Below are 19,907 nucleotides of genomic sequence, written 5' to 3' on the forward strand. Positions count from 1 at the left end.
TTTCGATGTAGCATGTCCTTTGAGACATTTTATCGTCTGCATGAAATTGGCGTATGTGTATGTAATCTAGGCGTCAAGCTTGTTGTGAAAACAACTTTTCTTTAAGCAAAATGGAAGATGAAGACGAAGTTGATGTTTTGGGAGATTTCTGCTTAAATCTTGAGTAAGTTTTAGCCTTCATCATTTATATCTTTCTTCTAATTTTTTCCGCAATTATAGAACGGATTTGAACCAATATGATGCCGGGGAATTTCCAGCGCAGAATTCTGAATTGTTGGGCGACTATATGCAACATCCTTGGCTTCTTGAAAATTCACAAGTACGTATGATGTGAAAGAACGAATTGTGTTTTGGAAATATTATACATCCACTTTATCTTTCTGTAGGTCTGGAATATGCCTATGATTGATCATGCCAACGAAGACAAGAATAAAACACTTTTAGAGAATATGCTTCATGAGGAGAAGAAACATTTTTCAAGCAACAATACAATGGTAACTGCTCCATCAACTACAACCTCTACATTAGTTGCATCTAAAGTAAGTCCTATCTGGACAAAAGAAGACATAGCATCTCTTCGCAAAGGCATTGTAAGTTTTTAGCGTAGACCCTACTGAAAATTTTTTATTGTAAGATAAGTATGCATGTTGTGATTTATGTTTACCATAAATATTTATTCCAGGGGCTGCACAATCAAAATTGGAGCAAAGTTGCCAGAGCTGTTGGAACCAAGACTACCCTACAAGTAAAGAGTTACATCAAGTCACACCCGGAACTTATTACAAGTTCATCAGTTCACATCTCTAATACACCCTCACCTCCTCAGTTCATCAATGAAGTTGAAGTTGCAAATGATGAACCAGCTTCTCATTTCTCAATGGGAGATATTGTCTATGAAGCAGAAGTTCCAGCAGTTTCCACAGAAGAAGTAATTGCTAGTGTTGTAACCACCAAGTGGGATTGTCCCCCAACGAAAAATAGGAAAAAGATTATTCGTTCAAACCCCAAATCTCCTCCGAAAGATATTAGGTATAGGAAAAATCTAAAGCAGAACGTATAATCTTTCAAATTCTAACGTTGTACATTTAATTTCTTCTTCCAGGAAGGTGAAAAATCCACTTTTAATCAAAAAAGCTCCGGGAAGACCTAGGAAAATTTCAAAAGAATTACCCGTCCCTCCGCCACCAAACTGTAATTTAATCATACGAGATGACATGATCATAAAGAAACCGGTTCCCATTCTCCAAGGAGAAATCATCCGATTACAAAGAACAAGTGAACTTTTAGACTCCGACAGTGACTCCGAAGTCGATATTGATTGTAGCGACGATGAAGAGGAACGCCAACTCGCAGCTAAATCGCAAACCATAACAAATAACAACCTAAAATCCCAGTCATCATCCGACGAAACGTGTACTCTCATTAAAATTGAAAATGAAGAGGTTGAAGTCCCAGACGATTTACCTCAACCTCCAGAACCACCTGCAAAGTGCACGCAAGAAGACAAAAGTGAATGTGAATCTTCCGAGACGGATTCAAAGAATCAAGATATTGGACTAACAGACGCCGAACCTCCGCAACCTGTCTTTACGTTTCCAATTCCTCTAGAAGAGCGAATAGTTGACGTTTCCATTATCACAGACGAGGAAAAAACAATTCACTGGGACTTTTTCGAAGGTCGTCCAAGTAAAACGCCGGAGAGGTATATGAAGATTCGTAACAGCATTATTCAAGAATGGCGCCGGGTTAAACCCCGCTACCTTACGAAAACGTCTGTTCGTCCTTCTCTTAAAAATTGTGGGGATGTTAACTGCATCAGCCGAGTTCACGCGTACTTGGAGCTAATAGGAGCCATCAACTTCGGATGCGGTAATTTTCCCAATACGACTTTCAAAGTACACGTCAAAAATTTTTTGCTTTCGTACAAACAGATCACGTGCAGTACAACCGTCCATTGCCACCAGTTCCCTGTCATCGAGAGAGAATAGCGAACAGTGGTGCCTACTTTGTGAACAACCTTCCTCTTATTACTGGTCTACCAGCTAGAGTACGGAAAAAGAGACCTAATCATGAAAGTGGAGACGAAAATGGAGGGTACACGATTAGCCACGATGGCTCTCAAAATGGCTGCGTATCCAGCTCCGGATCTACAACTCCACCAAAATCAAAACCGAAGAAAAGACCGAAGCCACAGGTTGAGGAACAGTCTCCTTTTCAATTGGTTCCATGTATCAGCTTTAGTAGCGAGAAAACGGTATGTTATTGTTTTTAAAACTCTTTTAGGCTGGAAACAATCATTTTGCATTTATTTTTCTAAAGGCGCCCTTTAGTGTCCGACTATCTGTGGAAGCTCTTATAGTCATTGACCTCCATTCACATACATGCACGACGGAAATTATTGGCTTACTTGGAGGGCATATCGTTACAGGGTCAGGAAATTCTCCGGCAACGTTATCCATAGAAGCTGCCCAGCCTTGTCGAAGTCAAGCGACAAACCATCAGTGCGAAATGTGTCCTAGTAAGTTCGATTTTTTAATCACATATTGTGATCATCACTGTTAAACATGCGACGCTGTAGTTTCTCAGACAGAAGGTAGTGAGGAGCTGCGATCCCGTGGTCTGGAAATTGTAGGCTGGTATCACTCTCATCCGACATTCCCTGCTCTTCCTTCTTTACGCGATTTAAATACTCAAGTAACTCTAAACCTATAAACACATTTTTGGTAATGGTTACTGATATTTCCCATTACTCCTACTCTGCCTTTAGAACGAATTCCAGCAATGGTTTTCACGACAAGATGCCCCGTTTGTCGGCTTGATTGTTAACCCGTTCTCATCTTCTGGAATTCAAACATCAATGTCTCTTAAATCAACGATTCGGTAAGCAGCTTCAGTTACGCCTCTTGGCGAATAATTAAGGATTGATTGCATTGCTCTTTCATGCCCTAGATGCATCACTGTTCACGATGACTTACCATATAAACACGAGCTGCCAATTGTCTGCGGAGCAAATGAATTAGACAAAGTTCGAAAGACGCTTGATGTCTTGGAGTCTAATCTTGACTCGTGCTCCACTTTGGTCCCGCTGAACCTCAAATATCCTTACCTTCCAACACGCTCAGAAGAAGGGATCATGAATTATGCAAAAAAAGTAAGTTTGTTTGTCTTAACACAACGCTATTAAAAATTTTTAAATACGTATTTCTATAGACTCTGTCTAGCATTCGAACCCACCTAGAAAAAGTAGTATCCACAACGGTAATGGACGAAATAGCTGAACTTGCCGAAGGTTTTCTAAATCGATTAATAGCCCGCCATGCAAGTCGTGTCATCGTTGCTCCTGTTTTAACGAGTCCCTTGCCATGCAGCAACTCCATTTAAACTATATATCAGGACAGTTTTACCTGGTTCCAATTGAATCAAACTACGACCTCTTTTCAACAAAAAATTACGCTCACCTCGACTGTATATAGAGCTGCAAATTGAAATCGGGTGAATTCTTGTTATTTTATATATTTTTTTTTGCCTATTTCGGTTTGCTCTGAATTTTAATAAATCAAGTACACTGTTTCACAGTGCCGATTCTTATAGACTACTTTTGATGTTTTGCATTCCATAATGGTGACTTGAAAGGTTTAAGCTGTATAGTCTTGTGTTTGTTTCTACTGCAAGTTCGCCCAATGAAGACCTTTAAATCAATAGACAGAGCGCACAATGGATTCTATAAACATTATATCAATTTTACATTTATCTATAACTTTGTAGAACGACTATTTATGTGCATGGATAATATGCCTCAAAATACTGGTAGATATTTACTAAGAGGAAGGCAATAATGGAGCCAATTGCCGATCCCACTTGCGTGAATACTCCAAACCAAAACAAGTTACGATCTCCCTTTCCTTCTTCCATCCGGAAGATGGAAGCAATACTAACTTTGACGTACGTAAGGAGACCGACGCACAGTATCCAGGAGGTAATCTGCATATTAGAATAAAATTAGTTGCTAAAAATAATTTGGGAGAAGAGTCTGCCAAAGATTGCGTACCATCAGAGTTTCTCCTGAAGGGTATCCGACCAGCGGAGGAGTTGGACTTAGCGCGGCCAGCGCTATGACGTAAGAAGATACTGATGTGCCCAAAAAGGCGAAGACGGCTATAAGACATACATTAGTGATTGGCAGAAAATAGGCAATGAGGCACGAAACCGGATTTGCCATTGCCGATAACGTCACTGCCAAATGATAAGCAGTGTTCCCATAAGGTAGACATGAGTAACTTTGTATGCTGGGTAGAGCTCCATTACTAAGGGCACATACCCAAGCTTGCAACATCAGCAAATAGATAAAGACGGATTTCGGTATGTCCGTATTAACCCGTTGTTGTTCCTCGCTTACCGTGTCCAACTCTACATGGTAATTTATCTTGGCAGATTTACCGTTGAACGTGGGGTCAACTAATTCTGATGACGCAACGAAATTTTGATTATCAATAGCTACAGGTATCCGGGTAGCTACAGACTCGTAGCGCTCCCGTCGTGCCACAGAACAATGGTTAAGTCCGATGAAAGATGCTGCGCAGCAGATCATGAGCCCCATTAGGATGAAAAAGAATGCTGAAACCGAAAAATTTGGCTCAGGATAGAAAGCCTCCACTTGCCATGATTCTGATCCATTGATAATAGTCGATGAATTCCGGCACGATGGATTGCCACCGACGCCTTGTATCAAAGCGAAAATGCTAGGTAGAAAACCGCTAAGCCCTTCACCGACCAAGTAAGACGTCAGGTAAGCTTGACGAAATCGGGCCATAAAGGGCATAAAAAGAACAGAGCTAGAGCAATCGACTAGCGATAAGAAAAACAGCAACGTAAGGAGTCCTGTGCTGTGTTCCTCGCCGTTGATGTAGCTAGTGGCATCCCAGAAAAAGGCGATCAGCAGCGATGAAAGGATTCCAATAACCATGAGCACATAGATACTTGGTTTTTCGTGCACGATATGAGGTACAAGTAAGTGCATAACGGAATACAATATCGGTCCTATAGGCAAACATTTAAAAACGTGAACAAAAAAAAAAGTAGTTACGTAATTGGCCGAAAAGATAAATTTGAATGAGTGAGTACCAATATTTGCTATTTGGATGACGATAGACATGTAAGATGGAAGACTCCATCCTTCGGGTAGAGCTTGGACAAGAAGAGGCAACTCAACCCAGAGACCGTTGATGGATATCCAAGCGCCGATACCAAACATGACCGAGAGCATGTCGACGAGCGGTACTCGTCTTCTACTTGGTGATGAATCCATGTTTGTGTGGCCAACTTGTCAATTCCAACAAGAGATTTTTTTTTCAGCGACCTAAACGATCTAGAACACCGAACCCAACTGAGAGTGAAAATACTTCCAACTTTTAGAACTATGGCATTCGTCCAAAGGTCGTGAGATTATTAAGCAGGGAGGATAAAGAAACGCCCTTAGTTGTTAATGTTTTGATCTTCACTAGAGAAAGGAGAGATCCTAATCAATCGATGCCCTGTAAGAATATTGTGTTCGGCACTCATCGTTTTACGGAGTTTCTTTGTTACTTAAGCTTACAGCTTTACTGATTGAGGCCGTTAAAGTTCTCGCTTTCCCGCCTTCGGAAATTGATACGTGTCATATACCGACTTAAACAGGTCGGCAAACGGAAATATCGAATAACAGATAACAACAGTCGAAGGGTTTGACTGAGGGAAAAAGAGAATTGGTTTAAATACGAAATTTGCCTTGTTAACAATAAAACCTAGAACATAGATAAACCAGGTACCCAAAATCTCAAGATTAACAAGGATATACAACCTATGAAAGACGACAAATTTCATTTGTTTCAACGTAGTACACGTGAGGTAAATACATGTGACTGGTTGACTAAGTCACAGCTTTGATCGTTTGAAATGAACAGGTGATATGCGTGCCGACTTGCCTCTTCACTATCATAATAACATTTTGTGATAGGTGAAAAATTCTTTATCGTCTACAAGACAATGACCACGATCGTCGTAACAATATGAATAGCCATGTTCTCACATGATATTTGCTTGGCAATGTGCCAAACAAACCACCCATTACAGTCTACAGGATGCAAGTGTGGGTATAAAAGACCTACCTTAAACCGAAGTCGATTTCCTACATTATGCTCGGGTTGATTTGCCAACACGTAATGTCAGCTTTTATGCTCAGCTAAAATTCAAGAAAACTATTTAGATTCAGTTAACTGCTCACTACCGGTAACGTAACGTGATGAATCCACAATGTGGCAGCAGACGACTTTTCAATGTGGCGAATTTAGAGCGCCTCAAACGGCGCAAATGTCTGACATTTTTAACACGGAAAGAATTTCAAAAGGGCATTTACCTATTCCCATTAATGTAATTCTAAGATGAAAGAAATGTAATATTTGAATACTAACAGAATAATATAATACCTTTAGATCACAGACGTGAAAAGGAAATCATTTTGGAAAAAAAATTGGGGCTAGAAGATGGGTGAAACAACCGAGTTTATTTCGTTAAAAAAGTCCTATTTTCTTTGTTTTATGGGTCCTTTCATTTTTTTGCCAAGAACCTTTTTCTTTAGGTTTCCAGCCTTCTTTTTTACGATACCTGTTTTAGCGACACCGTTGGCCTTCACATCCTTCACATCACTTCCATTTTTTATTTTTGGATTCGAATTTTTGTTATTCGAGTCGTTTGCTTTGTTTCCCTTTTTCCTTTTCATTCTTCTGCTCTTTGCGGATGTGTCGTCACCAGAATCGTTGCTGTTCTTCTCTTCGGCAGGTTCTTCTTCTTCAATTTCCACGGCTGTTGAGGGGATGGTATTGGATATCTTCTTCAGTTTTGCCACGAAAAAACCGTCCATATTGTGAGTGTGGGGGTAGAATCTCCTGCATAATTTTATGGATGGGTGGAACCTGAGATAATACACGGGGAAAATAATTACTCCGTTCTAGCTGTAATGCTTAAAAATAAGCTTACACTAATTTTTGGAATCGAGGAAAGCCATCTCGACCGAAATCGAGACCCGTCTCGACAACTTTGACGTGTCGTTTTTTAAGTGCATAATCTACGACCCATTCATTTTCTTGGACGAGCACAGAACAAGTTGAGTAGACGATGTATCCACCCTCATCAGCACAATCTATGGCGGCCAGAATAAGTTCTTTTTGAAGATGAGAGCAACGGCTAACGTCTTTAGCATCTTTAGATGTTTTAGCTGAGGGATCTTTGGAAATGACACCTGATCCGCTGCAGGGAGCGTCAAGCAAGACACGATTGTATCCCCTACTCATCTGCAACACAACATCTAAGGTTATATATGAAATTTGCCGAAGATGTTAATTAGTGAACCTTGGGCAGAACTTTTCCGTCATAAGTCATTACGACAGCGTTTGTAACTCCAAGACGGTGGAGGTTACCAACGACAGCCTTAGCTCGGTCAGGATTTGCATCGTTTGCAAATAGCATGCCCGTATTTTTCATTAGGGCAGCAATATGAGAAGTTTTGCCACCAGGTGCAGCACTCATATCAAGTACTTTATCGCCTTCTTGGGGCGCCAAAGCCATGACAGGCAAAAAAACTGGAGGCTCCCTAAATAAAGATTATGTTTTGATTTTTTTTTTTTTTTTAGAAAAAAAAAAATAACTACAGGCTTACCTGTAGAATATAGTGACCAGCTAGGTACTCGGGGGTGGCACCGACTGGTACCTGGGAGTTGTATATCACAAGACCAACTTTAGACCATTTGCCAATGGGGTCGAGGTTCACACCCCTGTTGATGAGAGCCTGAGCCAAGTCTCGTCTCCTTGTTTTTAAAGTATTGGTACGAATCGTCATTGGCCTAGGGGTTTCGTTGGCTTCAAGGAACTCGATTAGCTCGTGAAGTGGAAAAGTTTCCATGAAGGCTCCCATCAGGAATTCATTGTAGCTGTAATAGGTACAGAGATCTCTGCGCAGTTGATCAAGATATTCGACTCTGTCACGACCCTCTTCTCGTTTGACAGTGAAATCACTAAGAACTCCTACAACTTCTTTAATTCTTGATTTCAAAATTGTCAGGTCTGGTGGCAATAGCAATTCTTTCTCTATTTCTTCCCCACTTGGAAGAGTGTACTTTTCTGATTGTTGGATATTCATCAACAATTCTTTTTCGCCAAGCTCATCTTCTTGTTGTTTTTTCAATCTGAGTTGCTTTGATTTCTTTTCAATAGGTAACTCCTCCTCATCTTCATCGGAACTGTCTCCAGAGCTTCCCTTAAAGTTGTCGTTTAATGGTTCATCATCTTCACTTTGTTCTCCCATGCTATCTGAATCTCCATCATTGAAGAGTTTTTTTTTTTCACCATCATCATCCGACAAACCTTCACTGTCAATGGACTCATCGGAAATAGTTTTATTTTTCTTGGCAGGTTTCTTACGGGTAGCTGTTCCAGCTTTTACAGCACTTCGTTTGGCCGCACGTTTCTGTGACCGTCTACCCAAAGTTTCCTTTGGTTCTTTCACTAGGCATCAAGATACAAACATTTAACTGAAATCTAAATGATAGAAATATAATCTGTTTTTATACCTTCTTTTAAATGGACTGGTAAAGTTGGGGGTTTCTGTTTCTTGGCTTTTCTGCCCGGACCACTTGGGGTCTTCTCAACAAAATTACCTTTACGTCCCATTTTATTTAAATTTTTATGTCAAATGTCAACTGGAAAAAATCACTCAAAATAGGTTTAAACAATATAGGGACTCACTGAGAAACACGTGCGGACAAACCACCATTGAAAGCAACAATGCCAACTGTCAAATATATTTTGTTCTTCATAAAATTTGTTGTTCATCAAATTCGTACTTTTAAAATACAAAAAACGATTTTAAAATTTTATTTTTTAGGAGTGGTTACGTCGCATTGCTGATTCGAATATTTAACACCAACTTGTAAAATTGCTATCGGTGACAAGCCGACAACTCCCGACAAGCAAGCTACTAGGCTTCGAAGTGTCAAATCAGATGCCTTGGTCGTCTGTTAGAAATATTGTTTATCATTCTCGGTGCACTGTTTTCAGAACAGTAGATTAATACCGTGATGTCTCGCCCGCTGATACCTGGTCAGCAAAAACTTGCTGAGAAATTGCTTATATTAAATGACAGGGGTCTCGGGATGCTGACGCGGATATATAACATTAAAAAGGTATTGCCAAAATGATGAATAGGGTGTTGCCCATCCTCTTTCTTTGCTACATCGTATGAGTTCGTTGTTTATATTCAATAACCGTATGTTCAAATTGGCAGGCTTGTGGTGACGCAAATTCAAAGCCTGCATTCTTGTCAGACAAAACTTTGGAGTCTTCCATCAAGCTTGTCATCAAGAAATTCCCAAACATTGATGTCAAAGGGGTATGTTCAAACTTAAACATTTACCAACAATGATGTAACTAGAGTTTACTACCATCTTAGCTTCAAGCCTTGCTGCCACATCGAAGTGAAGTGATGAAATCCCTTTCCTTATATTACAACACTTTTGTGGACCTTTTGGATTTCAAAGACAAAGTTGGGGAGCTACTTACAACAATGGATGCATGCCAAGTTCACTTGGATATCGTAAGAAAAAATTGGGTTGTCTTAAAAACACCACATCCTAGTGATAATTTCCCTTGAATTTTTCTAGGCTTTGAATTTTGATCTTACCAAAGCGTATTTGGACCTTGTCTCGACTTATACTTCTTTGATGATTCTACTTTCCCGTGTTGAAGACAGAAAAGCAGTACTGGGACTTTACAATGCTGCACATGAATTGTCACATAACCACAGGTAGAGATTTAAAAACCATTAAACCTCTTGATGTATTGACTAAAAAAACTTCCTCATTGTGTTAGTGATGTGAGCTTCCCAAGACTTGGTCAGATGATTATGGATTATGATCCACCCTTGAAAAAACTGAGTGAGGAATTTATACCTCATTCTAAGTTGCTGGTTTCAGCTCTTCTTTCCCTCCAGACTGTTTATCTTAGAAGGAATCTGACTGCTGATAAATGGAGGTATCAATCAAGCATTCCATTATAGCATTTAAAGTGATATTGAAACCACTGAATTTTATTCTAGGTCTGCCCAAATGCTTAGTTTAACGTCCAACCAAAATCAAATGTTAAATCCGGCACAAACAGACACCATGCCCTGTGAATACCTATCACTCGACTCATTCGAACGGTGGATTATCTGTAATTACTTACTTTTACTTTCGCGTGACTTCATATTTCCGAATATTCCTACCTCTTTCTCCTTTTTCTTAGACGGATTCACTCTTTGTCATCAGTTTTTAGCCCAGCCGGTAGCGGTCAGTTTGTGGATGAACGCGTTGCAATCTGGTTGGGTTCTACCCCTATTTCGCGATGAAGTTATATGTTTTCACTCGTACATTCAAACTTTCTTCGATGGAATCAAAGGCTATGGAAAACGTGTGACTGAAGTGAAGGAATGCTTTAATTTGGCAGTGCTAAACGCGTAAGATTCTTGATGATTTGTACAAAGCACAATTTTCGCTATCGTATATGACCATAGTTATTTGTGCAAACGATTACTTTATTTATTGATTTTTTTTTTTTTTAATAGGGGAAAGGTTCATATGGATCGACGTATGTTCCTACGTACAGCTCTTCGGGAATTGGAGCTTATTCTTACTGATCAGCCGGGCCTGCTTGGACCCAAAGTATGCAATAAAATATGACGAAGAGCTACTATAGTTACTATATTGCATTATATGAACCTTTAGGCGTTGTTCGTCTTTATGGGACTCAGCTTTGCGCGCGACGAGGTAAATTGGTTACTCCGCCACCATGATAATCCTCCGCCAAGAAGTAATAAGGGTAAAACCGCAGAAGATTTGGTCGATCGCCATTTACCTGAGTTGTTATTCTACATGGAAGAAATACGGGCTTTAGTTCGCAAATACAGGTACTACAATCTAAAATAAAAATATTTGTTTGAGTCGTAACCTAATCGCTAATCTTTGCCACTTAGTCAAGTGTTACAACGCTATTACGTTCAGTATTTATCGGGTTACGACGGCGTATCATTAAATCAACTATTGCAACCATTGCAAACCCTGTCTGAGGAAGAGAGTATCATTTTGTCATCACTGTGTAACACCATCGGATCACTGAGCATAAAACAAGGTAACGTCTTTGAAATATTTCATTGAATCTTGATTCGCATAATAATAAGATTTTTAGTGGAAGACAACGAATTATTTGATTTCCGCGGCCTACGTCTCGATTGGTGTCGCCTACAAGCATATACCTCCGTTGCTAAGTCTCAACTAGTTTTAGGTGACCACAGGGATCTGGCAACACTCCTTAACACAATTGCATTCCACACAAAGATGGTAGATGCCCTTGACGACATGCTGACTGATACCTCCGACCTTTCAATATTTTGGTTAGTTTAATGATAATGCTAACCGAAAGCAATACTGGGACTAATGGAATGTTTTCATTGGTTTTTATTGGTAGTTTCTACAACAAATTGTTTGAAGATCACTTTCACATGTGCCTGGAATTCCCAGCGCAGAACCGATACATCATTGTTTTCCCATTAATTTGCGGGCATTTTCAAAATTGTACTCATGAATTGTGTCCAGAAGAGGTGAGTCTTATTTCAGATTGTTATCCCTTTTAATAAAGAAATTACTAATGTAAAAACCTTGATATGCAGAGACATCATATCCGCGAGCGAAGTCTTTCGGTAGTCAATGTCTATCTCGAGGAAATGGCTAAAGAGGCTAAGAATATTATCACGACCATTTGTGACGAACAGTGCAACCTAAGTGACAGGGTAAGAATAGAGTTACCACGAATGCGACACCGATCTAATGTACTTTGTAATAGCTTCTACCAAAACACTGCGCCCCTCTTATAGCCCACGTAGTCAATAAGAAGAAGCGTGAAAAGTTCAGGAAACCTGAAACAGATAAACCAGGCATGGAAAGTTACCGAAAAACACGAGAAGATCTCACCACGTACGGTTTTCTTTTTACGTTTGTTGTAGAATTTCTGTTTACTTATTCATCTGATACGCAGAATGGATAAATTGCATATGGCATTGACGGAGCTGTGCTATGCTATTAATTACTGCCCAACCATCACCGTATGGGATTATGCATTTGCTCCCAGAGAGTACCTCTACCAGCATTTGGAATCCCGATTTGCTCGCGCTGTCGTAGGCATGGTTATGTACAATCCTGAAACGGGCGATATCGCTAAACCCACAGAGCTTTTGGCAAGTGTAAAGGCGTATATGAACGTCCTTCAAACAGTGGAAAACTATGGTATGAATTATATTATAATTAAAGAGAATTACCCTTGATTAATATTTTGTCTACTAGTTCACATCGATGTCACACGAGTTTTCAATAGCGTCTTGCTTCAGCAAACCCAGTCTGTAGATAGCAATGGCGAAAAAACTATCGCGGCCCTATATGTTGCTTGGTGAGTTAACTACTTGTTAAAGCGGGAAAAAGCACATCAATTTAATATCTGTATTTGATGATAGGTATTCTGAAGTGTTGCTGCGTCGAGTAAGTGCAGGGCACATCTGCTTTTCGCCTCTTCAACAGGCTTTTGTCAGTCTCACAGCTGAGGGCGCGATGCCTTTCAATGCTGAGGAATTTTCTGACGTCAACGAATTACGAGCTCTTGCTGAGTTAATTGGTCCATATGGAATGAAATTACTAAACGAGACATTGATGTGGCACACTGCGAGTCAAGTGCAAGAGCTTAAAGTAAGAATTTGTTTGCAATTCTGTTACGTATTCATATACGCATATACGTACATATCGTTCGTTAATCTAACATGCATTCTTTGTCAAAATAGAAACTCGTCCTGATGAACAAAGAGGTTCTGGCGGCTCTTCGTACAAATTTCGACAAGCCAGAAATCATGAAAGAAGGGACAAAACGTCTGCAGCGTAAGTGTAGCTAAATACGTATTAAGCAGTTACTCCGTTCTTTATTCTTTATATTTGTTTAAACAGAGGTGGACAATCTGCTACAGCGGATGACCATCGTTGGAGTAATTCTTTGCTTCCGCCAACTCGGCCAGGAAGCTCTAAATGATGTGCTGAATCAACGTGTTCCGTTCTTACTCTCATCCATTATAGATTTCAAAGAACATTTCCCGGCAGACGAAGGCGATGCAACGGTAAGCCATCAGTTACATTACTTTCATCAAAGATTCCAGCATATCAGTGTCTCTTGCTCTTACCAGGTGGTGAACGAGATGGCTTCTGCAGCCGGATTGAGCTGCGTTGTCGATCCAGTCTTAGTAACAGCGCTTAGAGCACAACGAAATGGTAATATAGGGCTAATCGTGTGAACTAACTGGCGTTTCCCGATTCTATTAGATGTTTCTATTTGTTAACAGAAACAAACGAAGACGAACATGCAGTAGCATGCTTGTTGCTTGTATTTATCGCAGTGGCTTTGCCACGTCTGGCAAGATCAGAATCTTCAATGTATCGGTATGATTTGACTGTTCTACTCTAAAAAACAGGATTTTCATGATTAACCACATTTTCTTTCTAGAGCTTACTTGGAAGGCCATGCGAACAACGCTCATTGCCTTGCTGCAGCGGTCAACACGGTTTTGTGCGCTTTGTTCGCTTTGTCGGGTAAAAGGGACACAGAAGAGAGATTGAAAGAATTCTTAGCTGTAAGTGAATTGAATCTCCCTCTTGACATCATTTTTCATTAATTATAACTATTTTACACAGTTGGCTTCGTCAAGTCTGCTTCGCTTGGGACAGGAAGTTGATAAAGAAGCAATCAAGAACCGAGAATCAATCTATCTACTACTTGATTTGGTAAGCGGTATTTCGTGTCCAACATAGATAGATTCCAAGTTAAACCATTTCCCGATTTGTTTTTACAGATCGTGCAAGATTCTCCTTATTTGACAATGGATCTCCTGGAATCTTGTTTCCCCTACGCCCTGTTGCGTAAAGCCTACCAAGCGGTCTTCCGCTCAGATAATGTCACTTCCTAAAAGTACCTTTTACCGGTACGGTAACCAAAAATCAGACAAAACAGGAATCAGATGGGTAGTACTTGCATTTTAACTTCAAATATTTACAAGAGCCAGCTTTACTGAATTCAGTATTTTTTTTTTTTTTCTCACTCCGTTATCATCTCATTATCAGAGTGTATACCTTGACGACCAATAAATTCATATAGAGCTGTAAGGTGGATTAAGGTGGGTTAAGCAACCATGTTTACGTTCTAACTGTTTCACCAACTTATATACTTGCTTTTCCCTGTGCTTCTCTATATTTGTTTTTTACATATTATCCTTATTATAGTACGAGTCAAGGAAATATGCAATATGTGTTAGCCTTCCCGTTGTTTCAGCACAATGCTATGACGATAAACTGTTGCATAGCAGTGCCGACCATGTTCGCGAGGGCTTGTGCAGTCCAAAAATACAACGGGTCGATCATTAAGGTGCTCATTAGAAACGCCCAACAACGGCTCTTAACCGATAATTATTTATTGAATGTAATATGAAACATAGCAAGAGAAAAGTCCTTTTTTCTATTGCAGGTAACCATGACGATTATATAATGCCATTTGCAAAATAAGATCGGGTTAGTGAAGATGATGGCGGTTTCCATGAAGGAGCGGTTCTTTCTCTCTGCTCTTTGGCCTTTAAACAATTTTCTAATAGCAACGGGTGTTCTGGTACCTTCAAGCCATTCACGTTGGAAGCGTCGTTTATCTCGTTTTTGGGTTTTTTTTATGTTGGGTTTCACAATTCAGAGCAACATTTATATTTGTGCCACAGGGATTCGATCATTCGACATCCTCTTTTCCGATCAAGAAATAAGTATAGACCAGTTGATACGTGATGTGCTCATGTTTGATATGATTCGGCTAAGCACTCTAGTCTCCGATGTAATTATTCATATCAGTTTAGTTTTTAGCATCTGGCCTTCAGTGAATTTGTATCTGGAAACTCTCGAGTCCGTCGATTTCAATATGGGCCGCCCAAAATTGTCGTACTTGAAGCGATTCTCGCTCATTGGTCTAGCGTGCATGCTGTTGGAAGTAAAATTATCGTTTTTACATATACTGTATATATTCATCATTGACCTGTGAATTTTGTTTTATTCAATTTGCAACAAGGTTTTCTGGTTCTCGGCGTTTCGAATCTATCGGATTTTATCCTACTCATCTGTTGCGTGGCCCAATGCAATTCAGAATTTTATCAGACTAATTGCCAACCATTGGTTTACCGTTGTACCTGTTTGGATCTATTGTATATGCGGCCAACTCCATGCTTTCTACGTCCAGAAAATGGTGGCTAGGTTAAATTTACTTAGCGAAGTGTCAAGAAATACGAGAACGGTAAATCGCATTGTTTCTCCGCGTTCATTTAACATTTTACGGTCTCTGAGGCAACTGTACTCGGCCGCTGAATTGCTCCATCGTCATTTTAGTACCATGTTGATGGTACATTCTTGCTCGATGCTAATCAACATGTTCGCTGCTTCCTACTATTCGATCGAGTTTCTTCGTCAAGGAGATATTGTTATGCTTTGCCGGGACAGCAGTGACATGATAGGATCCTTTATTCGATTTTGGCTCATGTGTCATACCGCTGATCGGATACGAGAGACTGTAAGTACGTCCTGAGTACAGCTAAACACTCTTGTGTTTTTAGTTATGATACATTGAAATTCATACAGGCTGCGGAATGCATCCCAATCCTGAGAGAGTTAAGAGACTACACTGATGGAAAGGCAGATGTGATGGCTTCTACTGACAGGATTAAAGTACAAATTCCATCACATTATTTCACAGTTGTTTCTTATGTACCTGTAGTCATGGTTTGTTGTTATGCTTCCAGATTACGTCATTTATCATTGAGATAGCACAATTGGAAAAGAATGGAGATCGACAGAGTTTGTACGGGTTACTGCCTTTATCCAAGAGGCTTATTATTCCGGTATTGACTTTAGAATCTCAAATAACGTACGATTTGAACTCAGAATTGAAATTTCTGTGTAGACGATGGAGATTATTTTCACGTACCTGATCATCATCTACCAACTCAAAGCTGCTGCCCACTAATTACATACATACCCAAAAATTCCCAGTATATCACTGGACAATTAAGGTGTCAATGATTGGGTTTTGAAATTGTTGTTTCAATTTATTGCACGTTTAAAAGTGTTGGCTTGTTAAAGTGTACCAATTATCGAACAGAAATGTGTCATGCGAAATAAGAAAGCAAGAATTAAGCAACAAAAGGGAGTAGAATGAAAATTTGCGATCGTGGTGGGGGTCTAGAATCCCTCTCGGAGAGAGTCAGCCGCAGCACCGATCAAGAAAGAAATTGCTGAAAGGTGTTGTTTGATTTGACGCCAAGTGCCGGGCTGTTCGGCTTCCGTCTGATTGCCAACTGTCTTGAACAGATCCACCAAGCCAGCAAAAGTATCGCTGGAGTATTTATCCACAGAACTAGGAGCGAATACAATGTGACTAAAAAATAAAGGAAAATGAGAATTAAGCTTGAATATTGGATTTCACAAAATTCCTATCGACGTACTTGAATTCGGGACGGCCGGGAAGGCCGTGAGAATCGACGAATCCTCTTTCGAGCTGCATCAACTGGTCATTGATTTTACGAACGGCTAAAGGACTAGGTAAAGCTATTTTTGTACTTTCAAGATAGTTATAAATATTAATACTTGATTTCAATTACTTGGTAATGTCCAACCGTGGTACTATGCTGTTGGTGAAATACTCGGTAGCGTTCCGGAAATGAGCAACTGCTTTTCTAAAATGTTCTGGAAAGAGATTATCAGTTATATAACAGGTTTTAGAAAATGACTTAGTTAGAGGACATACCAAAAGTGGCTCCGTTCGTGAATGCCACATCCTTGTATCGTGACTCAATCTTAGCGAGATCTTGTTCAAGGAAACGGGCGTAATTCGGAACGTCGAACGGGAGAATAACCGATTCACTGAGACTCAAAGTCAATTCAGCCATCTGGTTACAACAGAAATTTGTAAATCAAAATTATGTTTTAAACAAAATGAGCCAACAAACCAGTCGTGCAACAGCAACGTGATACTTAAATCCAGGATCCATTAAGTTAGCCACCGAATGATAAGTCTCGTAAAGAGTGTGGTAAAGAGGATAAGATCCTGCTTTCTGTTCCACATGAATATAAATTCGATTGGCACCTAACTATTTGTTACGTATCAAGTAAAAACATACCTCTTCATAATCATAGTATACATCGATTGATGGGACACCGAGGACATGACTGAAGACGGTATAATCACTGCCACTTCCTAAATTACCTATGCTGCAATTGTTCGTCCATCAAAATGATATATCATGTCATAGCTTTGATATAGATATTCAACATTACTCTTACCGTGGTTGGGTGGGATCTTTCGGATCGGGATTGGCCAACAACCAAGTGTCAAAAACAGTTTTACGTCCGGCCTCCACCTCTGCTGGATTAGGATTGGGTACCATTTTGGCCGCGTCCCGGATTACTGAGTACAGCGAAGGCACTGTTTGACTCTTCAGAGTATAATTACCTTTTGAAAATTAAAATGAATAGCATTAACACCTTTATAGATAATTTTTACTTTGAGCGGATACCTTCCATGGCAGAGTCAACGTTGATGTAGGCCACGGCACGTTGAATAAGGACCTTAGCATGTTCTTCAGCCCATTCGTATGAGCCAATCATTCCGTACTCTTCAGCTCCCCATCCACAAAACATTAACGTTCGCCTTGGACGCCAATCTGATTTTTTGTGTGGACAAATTAAACTGTTGGCTATGTACTTTTTATGGCATTGCGTGACTTACTTGATTTTTCTTTGATGTGACCAAACGTGCGGGCCATCTCTACTAAAACTGAAGTCCCACTAGCCGGATCAATTCCTCCAAGCGTCCACGCATCCATGTGGTTCCCAATCAATACATACCTGTCTGTTATTTCAACGCATTATACGGGTCATAACTAATTCTATCATCTGAAACAGATGAATTTGTTGTACCTGGTTCTTCTCTTCCATAAAGAATCCCAATTGTGTTATAGGCTGTCGCAACCTTTTGAGTCATTCTCACCTATGTCACGAAGATAATTAAGAGCTACTACAAAGTGTTTGATCCCCTTTCCATTACCTGTAAGCGGACAGTCCATTTCCGTTGAGTGGATTTCGAACCCAAAAAGTATGTTGTATTCAGACCACCTTGCCAGTCTTCCGGAGCAGGATTGTCTATTGACATCGACCTGTACAAAAAAAAGGAAAGAAAGAAAAAGAGAACAATAGGTAGAATTCTATGGGGAATAGGGTATGTCAACGCCCACCTCAACAGAACTTCCGCTTCGTCGTATCCAATGGGCTGAACGGGTATTTTCGGCAATGGGGCTTCAGCTTCCGGTAGTCTATAAGCACCCTCTATTATAATAACCCCACAAACAAAGGTCATTCTTATTGTTGCCCCCAACATTTGTTGGCCCGTTTCGTACCTAAAGCTGGATACAATGGCGTTAAAGGATCTCCATAGCCTAACAAAACCGAACCGCTTTGGACAGCCATCCCTGGTAGGCGAGTTGTGTTTGGATATACAGAACTGCGACCTTCCGGTGCAAAATCTTTCGGGTCGGAGAAGAGAATCACTCCAAGAGCTCCCCCATCTTCGGCAGATTTAACCTTCAAGTGTCTTATTGATAAATTTCCAGAATTTTTAGAATAGAGTGAAAAGGAGTGTTACTATGTTTCCACGAAAAATGGCTCCATAACGAGCGATGACAATGCGACCTCGAATGTCAATGCCGATGGATCTTAGATACTCATAGTCCTGTTTTCTGCCATAATTGGCGTATACCAAGTCTCCCTAGTTGGAGAAGTTAAAAAAAAATTTAAATAACGGTTTGTCCTACCGAAAGGATACAAAAACATTTACCTCAACGGTTCCGTTAGCTGAATAGGCATTGAAGTTTGGTTGAACCAAAGGTGAGAACTCTTCGCTAGAAAAAAGTGGAGTCTGACGTCCTGAAGTGGTGAAGTTAACCTTGCCGTTGGGATCAAGAAGCGATACCTGATTTGGATTGTTCTTATCTGGATAGGATAGAAGCACCTTGTAAGGAACCAGATGAGCTTCATCTAAACCTCCGCTTATGAAACGATCGCGCACCCAACTAGCTACTTCTAAATCTTGCGGAGTTCCAGCTAAATTCGGTACGCTGCTTAAGTACCTGTGAAATTCATTTTTTATTAATTTGAATGCAGTTGTTTAATATTGAAATTAGCATTACTTAAGATATTCACCGATATTTGATGCACTTATCTCTTCCATCACCATTGCAGACATTTTCGCCTTTTCGGGAGATTCAGCATCTTTGTTGTTACTGATACCATATCGGCCGATAAGAATTCCTTTGATGAGTAAAAAAAAAGGGAAATGAAACTAGTTGTAACTGTGGATGTTTTTATTAAACTAATTTCGTACCTATTATTAAAAAAATAACAGATGCAGTGCAAATCAAAATCCAATTTGGTTTTTGCGCCATCGCTACGACAGCGTTCCACACCCTTCCGTTCTGGTTTACCTTACAACAGATAATAAGGTTGCTTGAAAAAAAGAACAGGTTATTAAATAGTTTATAATATTACAACGAGAGGAGGGGAAATGCGGGTAGAAAGTCGGTTCTGATCGCGTGATTCCTATGCGGCAGCACGCAAGTCTTTGGACAGCAACCGGTGAGGATATGACGAACAGACTACCATTGGTTACCTGTGGTAAACACGGTAGATCTTATGTATGACTAACAGTGATGGCGCTCTTCTATGAACAAGAATGAC

The 19,907-nt window shown here is 40.1% G+C and overlaps 5 protein-coding genes across 7 annotated transcripts; 3 read left to right on the top strand and 2 right to left on the bottom strand.

Annotated features, from left to right (window-relative positions):
• The first annotated feature begins 41 nt into the window (after window positions 1-41).
• On the top strand, window positions 42-3,570 carry LOC130687444 (histone H2A deubiquitinase MYSM1-like). Of its 2 annotated transcripts, none has more exons than XM_057510613.1 (11): window positions 42-163; window positions 220-319; window positions 387-590; window positions 683-1,029; window positions 1,103-1,869; window positions 1,932-2,254; window positions 2,320-2,518; window positions 2,579-2,694; window positions 2,768-2,880; window positions 2,950-3,151; window positions 3,211-3,570. In XM_057510613.1, exons 1-11 carry the CDS (start codon window positions 111-113, stop codon window positions 3,379-3,381), a joined length of 2,595 nt encoding a protein of 864 aa, XP_057366596.1. In that variant the 5' UTR covers window positions 42-110; the 3' UTR covers window positions 3,382-3,570. The 2 variants fall into 2 exon arrangements, with proteins under 2 accessions (XP_057366596.1, XP_059351038.1); XM_059495055.1 differs by having other exon boundaries at window positions 387-494.
• A 175-nt stretch (window positions 3,571-3,745) lies between these two features.
• LOC130687447 (uncharacterized) lies at window positions 3,746-8,817 on the bottom strand. The gene is given in 8 exon segments (XM_057510616.2): window positions 3,746-3,981; window positions 4,049-5,037; window positions 6,640-6,947; window positions 7,012-7,325; window positions 7,384-7,611; window positions 7,613-7,624; window positions 7,691-8,535; window positions 8,601-8,817. Coding segments are annotated over 8 exon segments (3,003 nt in total). The 5' UTR covers window positions 8,701-8,817; the 3' UTR covers window positions 3,746-3,774.
• Window positions 8,818-9,015: 198 nt separating this feature from the next.
• Window positions 9,016-14,312, top strand: LOC130687602 (membrane-associated protein Hem-like). The gene is made up of 24 exons (XM_057510775.2): window positions 9,016-9,212; window positions 9,314-9,418; window positions 9,479-9,622; window positions 9,690-9,832; window positions 9,898-10,059; window positions 10,124-10,239; window positions 10,312-10,522; window positions 10,631-10,727; window positions 10,791-10,972; window positions 11,039-11,193; window positions 11,251-11,455; window positions 11,530-11,662; window positions 11,732-11,851; window positions 11,905-12,035; window positions 12,097-12,344; window positions 12,402-12,504; window positions 12,569-12,797; window positions 12,890-12,983; window positions 13,050-13,216; window positions 13,283-13,367; window positions 13,439-13,535; window positions 13,600-13,726; window positions 13,788-13,877; window positions 13,946-14,312. Exons 1-24 carry the CDS (start codon window positions 9,108-9,110, stop codon window positions 14,057-14,059), a joined length of 3,363 nt encoding a protein of 1,120 aa, XP_057366758.1. The 5' UTR covers window positions 9,016-9,107; the 3' UTR covers window positions 14,060-14,312.
• Window positions 14,313-15,205: 893 nt separating this feature from the next.
• On the top strand, window positions 15,206-16,372 carry LOC130687605 (uncharacterized). The gene is made up of 4 exons (XM_057510779.2): window positions 15,206-15,690; window positions 15,759-15,845; window positions 15,920-16,018; window positions 16,081-16,372. Exons 1-4 carry the CDS (start codon window positions 15,367-15,369, stop codon window positions 16,141-16,143), a joined length of 573 nt encoding a protein of 190 aa, XP_057366762.2. The 5' UTR covers window positions 15,206-15,366; the 3' UTR covers window positions 16,144-16,372.
• Window positions 16,212-19,886, bottom strand: LOC130687603 (glutamate carboxypeptidase 2-like). Of its 2 annotated transcripts, none has more exons than XM_057510778.2 (18): window positions 19,719-19,886; window positions 19,555-19,645; window positions 19,361-19,481; window positions 19,009-19,300; window positions 18,817-18,939; window positions 18,572-18,755; window positions 18,410-18,500; window positions 18,223-18,331; window positions 18,096-18,165; window positions 17,905-18,027; window positions 17,693-17,839; window positions 17,460-17,628; window positions 17,297-17,387; window positions 17,126-17,230; window positions 16,924-17,065; window positions 16,778-16,862; window positions 16,622-16,714; window positions 16,212-16,554 (listed from the first exon to the last, which is right to left on the bottom strand). In XM_057510778.2, exons 2-18 carry the CDS (start codon window positions 19,613-19,615, stop codon window positions 16,359-16,361), a joined length of 2,202 nt encoding a protein of 733 aa, XP_057366761.1. In that variant the 5' UTR covers window positions 19,616-19,645; window positions 19,719-19,886; the 3' UTR covers window positions 16,212-16,358. The 2 variants fall into 2 exon arrangements, with proteins under 2 accessions (XP_057366761.1, XP_057366759.1); XM_057510776.2 differs by having other exon boundaries at window positions 19,555-19,654.
• Window positions 19,887-19,907: the final 21 nt, after the last annotated feature.

Source organism: Daphnia carinata, chromosome 4 (assembly GCF_022539665.2).
Source record: "Daphnia carinata strain CSIRO-1 chromosome 4, CSIRO_AGI_Dcar_HiC_V3, whole genome shotgun sequence".
In the NCBI taxonomy this organism is placed as follows: domain Eukaryota; kingdom Metazoa; phylum Arthropoda; class Branchiopoda; order Diplostraca; family Daphniidae; genus Daphnia; species Daphnia carinata.